Source organism: Ochotona princeps, chromosome 20 (assembly GCF_030435755.1).
Source record: "Ochotona princeps isolate mOchPri1 chromosome 20, mOchPri1.hap1, whole genome shotgun sequence".
NCBI lineage: Eukaryota > Metazoa > Chordata > Mammalia > Lagomorpha > Ochotonidae > Ochotona > Ochotona princeps.
In genome coordinates, this window is record NC_080851.1 from 3,457,286 (window position 1) to 3,466,446 (window position 9,161).

A 9,161-nucleotide genomic window follows, 5' to 3' on the forward strand; every position below is an offset into this window, starting at 1 on the left:
AACACGGGGGTTGTCGTGGTCTGCACTAGTGTTTGGTCCACACTAGCAAGTTGTGTGAGCCACCTCACTCCAGTCCCGTTTACTGTCCTACTTTTTTTTTTTTTAATTGGAGAGGCAGATATACAGAGAAAAGGAGAGAAAGATCTTCTGTCTACTGGTTCACGACCAGAACTAAACCAATTTGAAACCAGGAGCCAGGAGCTTTCTTGGTCTCCCACACAGGTGCAGGATCCCAAGGCTTTGGGCCATGCTCTCCACTGCTTTCTCAGGCCACAAGCAGGGAGCTGGAAAGGAAGATGAGCCAGGAGATGAACCAGCATCCCTATGGGATCCCGCTGCATACAAGACAAGGATTTAGCCACTAGGCGTCTACACAAGGCCCTCCCTCTTCTACTTTTAAATCTTGCTCAGTAGCAAGTGATGCCCAGATAGTTTCGTGTTTTAACCCCCCGCATCCATGTCAGAAAACACATGAGCAGAGGCTTCCCATTGCGTTCGCGCATGCTGTCTCACTTCCTGTCTGCTGAGGGATTCCTCCCTGTCGCTCTCTAACACAGAGCTGCGGGCGGCCAATCCCTCAGCCCTCCACACCTGACACTGGCGCCCCGCCCCCCAACTCCCGGCAAGGATGCCTTCTCTTGGCTCTAGGACCCTCTCGCCATGCCGGCCCCTGGAGGCCTCTGGGTTAGGGATGGGGATGGGGCCCAGGTCCAGGAGGAAGGCAGCTGCTTCTCACCCACCTCCTGCCAGATGTGCCCAGCTGGGTGTGCTGGGGTCAGAGGGACTCCCATGGCCCCCGTCCTGCTCATCCTCTAGCTTTGTTTGGGTTTTCTCTTCTTGCCTGGTTGGTGTTTGTATTCGTCGGGAGGGGCTGGCTTGTGTGGACAAGAAGCCCCCTCCCGTGCCAAGATGAGGCTTTAGCTTCTGCAAAGGCGCAAGAGTTGACCGGAAGGCGACTGTGAGCGTTTGGGAGGCCCAGATGCCCGCGAAGGAGCCACGGACACCAGGCCCAGAGAAGACAGCCAGGTTTGGGGTGCCGAGGTCCGGGGCTGTGCTGGAGGGCGCCCCTGGCAGCAGGAGCCCTGCCTGATTCCCCACCCGGCTACGGGTGATAACAATGCCTCATTCTTTCGTCTCCCTGGAGCCTGGTACAGCGAGAGGGGCGCGCCGCGGGCGGGCTCCGTCCTTCGGGAAGCGCGTGCTGTGGCCGCCAGGAACGGACAGGGGCAGGCAGGCGCGTCTCTGCCCCAAGAACCGGGGGGCTCGGCCACTGTACAGGCAATCCTAGCCCTGGAGCGCGGCCGGGACCGCCTTCCCCAGCAGTTGCCACGGAGACAGGAGGCGGTTGCCACGGAGACCGCCGGCCGAGGACCAGCCAATCCGCCCAGCCGCAGCTCCTGGGGATGGAGGCACCGGGCCGGGCGGGGCCGCAACGCCCGCTACTACCTCCTTTACCCCCACCTCTTCCCGGCTGGGGGAGGGATGCCGCTTTGGTGGTGCCCAGCCTCAGCACGGGTCAGAGCTTCTGGCCAGTAAACGGAAGGATGCTGAGGGAGAGGCGAGGCCAGGCGCCGTGCCCCCGCCCCTCGGCCCCGCTCTCTGCAGTGCCGGGCGCGCGCACGCGGGCGGGGGGCGGCGGGCGGGGCAGCGCCGACGTCATCCGCTCCCCCCACCCGGCCGAGGGGCGGTGGCCGCGCAGCCTCCGCGGGGCGGCGGCACAGACGGACCGACCGAGGGACAGAGGCATCGGGGGACCGGCGGGCGCACGGCCAGGCCATGCCCGGAGAGGCGGCGCGTGCCGAGCTGCTGCTGCCCGAGGCGGGCAGGCCCGGGCCCCGCACAGGTGAGGCCGATGCCCGCGCTCTCCTTTCTCCACCGCCGCCGCACCCCTCCTCAGTCCTGCCCTCTCGGACTCCGACCCCTGCTTCCCAAACCCAGGGCTCCGGGGGACGGGGGGGGGGGGGAGGCGGGAAGAGAAGCGACATGGGGGACCGCCTTGGGCCTCGCCTCTGGAAATGACTTGGGCTCCTGACGCCCCGGCCGATGCAGCTCGCGGGGCCGCGCCCCATTGTCTGCGGGGCCTCGGCCGGCTGGACTGGACGCTCTAGACCTAGGAAGGCTGAGAGCCCTAAGTGGGGGCAGCGGCCTCGAAGGCTTCTAGGGCACCACCGACCCCGAAGCCCCTCAACTTCAACCCAGGGCCGCACCTGCTAGGTTCAGGAGGGGCAGGCCTGGATGGGGCCCGAGGAGGCCCGGAGGGCAGGCGAGGGTGAGCGAGAAGCTGGGGGGCGGGGCCTGGCTCGTCCGGGTGGCCGGGGTGCAGAGCTTGTCCTTGGAGAGGCCAGTTCGGCAAGATTGGGCAGCAGAGACCGAGGCCGTGGGTCCAGCTGGCGGGGAGCAGAGCCTGAAGGTTCAGCTGCAAGTCTACCTTGTGTTGCTGGGGCAGAGCCAAGGGCACCTTGCTGTGGCCAGAAGGCACCTGGGGAGGGGCCCAGAGCGCATCCAGGGCCTGAGCTGAGTGACATAGGCGGCTGTCTCTGCCCTGGCTGGAAGGCAGCGCCGGGTTCCCCAGTCCCAGGTGCTGTGCTGGCTCTGTTCTCACTCTTGGTGACCTTGAATTGACTCCCCTCCCCCCAAAAAAGGACCTTTGCCCATTTGATTTCTGACTTTGGTCTGGCCCTGCCTTCCCCTGCCCTAGGAGCCCTGCCTATAGGCATAGGAGGACACACCCAGCCACACCCACTACCCCTTACCTCCCCCCAGTCCTACCTCGCACACCCCAGGCCCCTTGCAGGGCCACCTTCGGGACCAGCAGGAGCTGCTGGCCCTTGGCCCAAGACCCTGACTCTGCAAAGGGTGGCTGGGGCAGCCAGCCAGGGCTCCTCCAGCTGGTGTACCCATGACACTGGCTGAGCTCTAAGCTGAGATGCAGACCCTGTGCATTCCAGCCCTAGGGAGCGTGGTTGGGCAGGATTACAGGGAGGACCCCCCTGCCCGCCACCCCAGCCCGCAGCTCTAGTCTTGAGAAGAGGAGAAGAACTTGGCCTTGGGCCAGGTGCAGGAGCAGTTTCCTGTCCATGGGGAAGCCTTTGGGTGGAAATGGTGAGGTTCCCAGCAGAGCCCTGCTGTGATCGAATGTCAGCAGGTACGGGAGGCCACTGTTGGGAAGCCCAAGGAGCAATAGGCCTCAGGGGACCCAGAGAAAGGTCCTGGGCAGGACTGACTCTCCTGGGTGGTGCTGCTTCAGACAGGACCCACCAGAGGCTCCGCTGGCCCTCCTGCAGCCCCTGCTCAGTGGCTGGGCTGAGTCGCCACGGCTGCCCACCACAGATACTCTTGACTCAACCTGAGTCTTCCAAAATTGTATGGGGGGTAAGGAGAGGAGTTGATGTCAGAGGCAGGACCCAGCAGAGACCCTGGCAGGCCACCCCTCCCCACAGAGGCAGCCAGGAGAGCAGAGATGGATTGGAGTGTGCCCGAGCTGCCAGCACAGGACTGGCCCTGCCCAGGCTCTTACAGGCAGTGTTCAGGGTCTGAGTGGCCCGGCTGCCCCTGGAAGCAGCAGGGCAGGCTCCAGGGAGAGATGGGTGCTAGCTGGCTTTGGCTGAATGTCCCCAAGTCCCTGTGCTGTAATCCACAGTGGTGGGCCCCACCACAGTCTCCTCACCCTGGAGCTGTCAGGACCTTGGGGACAGTCCTCTCTCTCTGTCCCACCTTCCCAGCACACCTGTTGCTGGGCATCCATCCTAAGTTGCTCACAACCACTCTGTCTCCGCAGATGGCTCCTGTGAGGCGGCTGCCGGCCCCAGCACAAGAGGGGGCCTGCGGGAGCCCCACACCCTGACACCAGTACCCAGCCCGTTGGTCCTCTCGTTCCTGCCCAGCAAGCCAGGCACCCGGCCCCAGCCCGAGGGAGCCAGCTGGGATGCTGGGCCTGGAGGCATCTCGTCAGCCTGGGCAGATACAGTAGAAGGCGGCCCGAGCTCAGCACTGCCCCCCGAGACTCTGCCCTCTGCCCTGGAGCCCCGGATTGTGATGGGCGAGGAGACATGCCAGGCCCTCCCATCACCTGGGGCAGCCGAGCCAGTGCTCAGGGACCGGGAAGGTGGGCATGATAGCCTGCACCCACCACCCGGGCTGTGTTCTCAGGGTGAGCCTCCCGTGCCTTTCCCTTCCCCAGACCCAGAGACCTTCTTCACACCTCCCTCCACCCCCACTGCAACCACCTGTTCCCTGTTCCCCAGCCATGGCTCCCATGGCTGGGGCTCCGGGGCGGAGCAGGACTCACCCCCTGCGTCCCCCTCGGGCTCCTACATCACAGCTGATGGGGACAGCTGGGCTTCATCGCCGTCCTGCTCTCTCAGCCTACTGGCCCTGACCGAAGGCCTGGACCTGGCCTCCAGCTGGGGCGTTTCCCCACCGGGCTCCGTGGTGGACGAGCACGAGCCAAGCCTGCCAGAGCTCCCGGAGCTGCCCTCACCACCCTCCTCCTGCTCCAGCGTCTCCAGCAACAGCAGCTCTTCCTGGGGCCAGGAGGCCCACTTCTTTGACCTGGACTTCCTGGCCAACGACCCAATGATCCCTGCTGCCCTCCTGCCCTTTCGGGGCAGCCTCATCTTCCAGGTGGAGGCCATGGAGGTGACACCACTGCAGCCAGCGGCAGAGGAGGAGGCAGCTACGGCATGCGACAGGGACCTGGCTGGGGAGGGCGAGGAGGACAGCCCATCGGCCTCCTTCCTGCAGTCGCTGTCTGACCTGTCCATTGCTGAGGGCATGGATGAGGCCTTTGCCTTCCACGACGACCCCTCGGCCGCTTCATCCGACACAGATTCAGCCTCCTATGCAGGAGCAGATGACGAGAGACTGTACAGTGGGGAGCCCCATGCCCAGCCCAGCACCCTCCCTAAGGATGGAGCCCAGAGGGCAGGGTGGGAGTGCGAGGGTGCAGCTGAGGGGCCCAGCCTTCAGGGTGCAGAAGCAGGCACCTGCCTCATCCAGAGCCAGCATTCAGCTGAGCAAACAGCAGAAGCAGCTCTTGTTTTAGACCAGGAGCCCACAGCCACCAAGACACCCCCTGCTCTGCAGGCAGCCTCAGGATCCTGGCTGACCCCTGAGGCCAAGTCAGAAGAGGACTCCACTGTGGAAGGAGCAGCAAACACCGAGGCAGAGCCCCAGCTGACCCCTGAGGCTGAGCAGGAAGGGGAGGACTCCACCATGGAAGGAGCACCAAACACCGAGGCAGAGCCCCAGCTGACCCCTGAGGCCAAGTCAGAAGAGGACTCCACTGTGGAAGGAGCACCAAACACCGAGGCAGAGTCCCAGCTGACCCCTGAGGCTGAGCAGGAAGGGGAGGACTCCACTGTGGAGGGAGCACCAAACACCGAGGCAGAGCCCCAGCTGACCCCTGAGGCTGAGCAGGAAGGGGAGGACTCCACCATGGAAGGAGCAACAAATACCGAGGCAGAGCCCCAGCTGACCCCTGAGGCCAAGTCAGAAGAGGACTCCACTGTGGAAGGAGCACCAAACACCGAGGCAGAGTCCCAGCTGACCCCTGAGGCCAAGTCAGAAGAGGACTCCACTGTGGAAGGAGCACCAAACACCGAGGCTGAGCCCCAGCTGACCCCTGAGGCTGAGCAGGAAGGGGAGGACTCCACCATGGAAGGAGCACCAAACACTGAGGCAGAGTCCCAGCTGACCCCTGAGGCTGAGCAGGAAGGGGAGGACTCTACTGTGGAAGGAGCACCAAACACCGAGGCAGAGCCCCAGCTGACCCCTGAGGCTGAGCAGGAAGGGGAGGACTCCACTGTGGAAGGAGCACCAAACACCGAGGCAGAGTCCCAGCTGACCCCTGAGGCCAAGTCAGAAGAGGACTCCACTGTGGAAGGAGCACCAAACACCGAGGCCGAGCCCCAGCTGACCCCTGAGGCCAAGTCAGAAGAGGACTCCACTGTGGAAGGAGCACCAAACACCGAGGCAGAGTCCCAGCTGACCCCTGGGGCCAAGTCAGAAGAGGACTCCACTGTGGAAGGAGCACCAAACACTGAGGCCGAGCCCCAGCTGAACCCTGAGGCAGAGCAGGAAGGGGAGGACTCCACTGTGGAGGGAGCACCAAACACCGAGGCCGAGCCCCAGCTGACCCCTGAGGCCGAGCAAGAAGGGGTGGACTCCACTGTGGAGGGAGCAGCAAACACCGAGGCCGAGCCCCAGCTGACCCCTGAGGCCGAGCAAGAAGGGGTGGACTCCACTGTGGAGGGAGCAGCAAACACCGAGGCCGAGCCCCAGCTGACCTCTGAGGCTGAGCCAGAAGGGGAGGACTCCACTGTGGAGGGAGCAGCAAACACCGAGGCCGAGCCCCAGCTGACCTCTGAGGCTGAGCAAGAAGGGGAGGACTCCACTGTGGAGGGAGCAGCCATCACCAGGGCACAGCCCCAGCCCTGTCGGAAGAGAGTGAACACCACCCAGGTCCCGGCTCCTGGCACTGCCGACGCATCTCCCTGTCGGCAGGAAGCAGCCAGCTCTTGCTGCTGCCCAGTCTCTCCCCAGGATGTAAAGGCAGGAGGACCAGTGCCCCCCTCCAGCTCAAGGCCCGTTGTCGCAGCGGCCCCTGCACCCCTGCCAGCTGCAGATGTCATGGCTGTTGTCCAGGGGTCTCTGGTGGCAGTCTCTCAGTCCCTGAAGGATACAGGCCCCCACTCAGGCCCAGAACCCACAGCCGAAGGTGGTCCACAGGCCCCACAGGTCAAGGCAAGCTACGACCCAGGGACCAGACCCAAGCCTGTGGCTTCTGTATCCCAGCAGGTGGTGGCCAGGAGGGACACAGCCTTGTCTGCAGGGCCAGAGCAACCAGCCCCACTCCAGGGCCAACATGATGCTCCAGAACTGGCTGTGAGGGCCCAAGATGCAGCGCCCCCCCCAGGCAGAGTGGTGTCTGTGCACCTGAGTGTGGAAGCTGAGGACCGGAGGGGCGAAGGACGCAAGCCACGGGCACGGGGAGACGGACCCAGGTCAACACCTCAAGGCGCAGGGGCTGCTCCCAAGGGCAGCCAGGGGCAGCCCCCGAGTCCAGCCCGGGAGGGAAGGGGTCAGTGTGGCAAGGCTGCCCCAAGGCCTAAGCTCACTATGGCTGCAGCCACAGAGGCTGGGCTGGGCTCCTGCCCCCAGGTGCCAGTAGGGGCTGCCTCTCAGCTGGACAGGGGCTATCCTGAAGATCCTGCCCCACCCCTAGCACCCTGCAACAAGCCGGTGCGCATGTTTAACCCAGGCCATTCGCAGGCAGTTCCTCCAGCCTCTAGTCCTTCCCCACCACAGCAGCCTCGACAGCACCCTGCCAGGGGCTCACCCGGCACACCCAAATCCAGGCCCCTGGGTGCCCCTGCTTCCTGCCAGCGTCCCCAAGAAAACTGCAGGGACCATGAGGAGGCTGCAGACCCTCCAGGTCCCCGGACACTCCGGGCCAGAGCCCAGTGGGCCACCACTGCTGCCACCTCAGGAACCTCGCAGTGGCCAGGGCCCCCCTCGGCCCCCTGCCCGCTCCTCAACCCCGAGTCAGCCCCCAGGGATGCCAAAGACGTGGCCTCGGGGCCCCTGCCCCCCTGCCAAGTGCCTCCTGCATCTGGGCCCAGAAGCCCTGCTGACGCACAAGGGCCCGCGGCCCCCAAGCTGCACGAAGACGAGGACAGCCCCGAGGAAGGTGAGGGCCAGGGGGGACCGGGGGGTCTGCCTTGTTGCCCCCCCTCACGCCTGTCCCCTTCTCTAGGCTCGGGCCAGTATTCAGATAGCCACGGAGAGTCATCGGCCGAGCTGGATGAGCAGGATGCCTCGGTGCCTCAGACGGCGCAGTGCTCAGTCCAGGTGCCCAGCTCGGGGGGCCATGTGGGGGGCTGCAGGGATACCTCCCACCCAAGGGTGCTTAGCCCTTTTCCTTGTACAGGCCCCAGCAGGCAGCAGCGAGGAGACCATAGCCAAGGCCAAGCAGAGTCGCAGTGAAAAGAAGGCCCGAAAGGTAGGCTAAGGGCTCGTAACCTTGCCAAGCTCCCGACCCCCTTGGCCATGGCCATCCCGGCCACAGGGACCTCTGTGGTCCTGCTCAGTAGCCCTTGCGCCTTCCCCGAAAGAGCTGAGGCCAGAAGGGCCTGAGACAACCCCCACCCAAAAGGAAGGCCAGCCAAGTCTGGGGTGGGGTGAGGTGGGTCAGAGTGGTAGGTGGCTGCCTCATTGCCCAGGGCTGGCACCAAGCCTGATGCCCTGTGCCCACCCCCCACAGGCCATGTCCAAGCTTGGCTTGCGGCAGATTCAGGGAGTCACCAGAATCACCATCCAGAAGTCCAAGAACATCCTCTTTGTCATCGCCAAACCCGACGTATTCAAGAGCCCAGCCTCCGACACCTACGTGGTCTTTGGGGAGGCCAAGGTCTGGCCCGGATGGGAGGGCTCCCGGGGCAGGGTGGGGGAACCCACAGGATCACCTCACAAAGCCACTCTGTGCTGCAGATCGAGGACCTGTCCCAGCAAGTGCACAAGGCTGCAGCTGAGAAGTTCAAGGTGCCCTCGGAGCCCTCTGCCCTGGTCCAGGAGTCCCTGCCTGGGCCCCGGGTAAGGCCGGAGTGTGAAGAGGAAGAGGAAGAGGAGGAGGAGGTGAGACTAGGAGGCTCCGAGTGCCTGTCCCCAGGGTGAGCCTTGTCCCAGGACAAAGGCAGTGGCTAACCTGCTGCACCCCCACCCCAGGTGGACGAGGCAGGGCTGGAGCTGCGGGACATCGAGCTGGTGATGGCCCAGGCCAATGTGTCCAGGGCCAAGGCAGTGCAGGCCCTGAGAGACAACCACAGTGACATTGTCAACGCCATCATGGTGAGTGAGGCAGCCCCCCACCCAGCCCCTGCCACCCCCGGGGCCTAGCCTGGGGCCTGCTGTGGGTTTGCCAACCCTCCTGGCAAACCCACAGCAGGCCCTCGCTGTCCGCACTCCCCTGCAGGAGCTGACCATGTAGCTGCGACTGGAGCCGTGGCGTGGCGCACTCCCCTTCACCTGCTGCTCAATAAACAGTGCCCCCACCCGCCGCACGCCCTGTCATCCCTGACCAGCGCCGCAGGCCTCCTGCCTCTCCCTGCCGTCCCCACCCACCACTCCCTGGGCTCGCGTGGACCAGGCTGGCCTGTGGCTTT

At 64.7% G+C, this 9,161-nt stretch overlaps 1 protein-coding gene across 1 annotated transcript; it reads left to right on the forward strand.

Annotated features, from left to right (window-relative positions):
* The first annotated feature begins 1,646 nt into the window (after positions 1–1,646).
* On the forward strand, positions 1,647–9,055 carry NACAD (NAC alpha domain containing). The gene is made up of 7 exons (XM_058677954.1): positions 1,647–1,843; positions 3,779–7,851; positions 7,931–8,002; positions 8,264–8,410; positions 8,491–8,634; positions 8,725–8,847; positions 8,972–9,055. Exons 1-7 carry the CDS (start codon positions 1,777–1,779, stop codon positions 8,984–8,986), a joined length of 4,641 nt encoding a protein of 1,546 aa, XP_058533937.1. The 5' UTR covers positions 1,647–1,776; the 3' UTR covers positions 8,987–9,055.
* Positions 9,056–9,161: the final 106 nt, after the last annotated feature.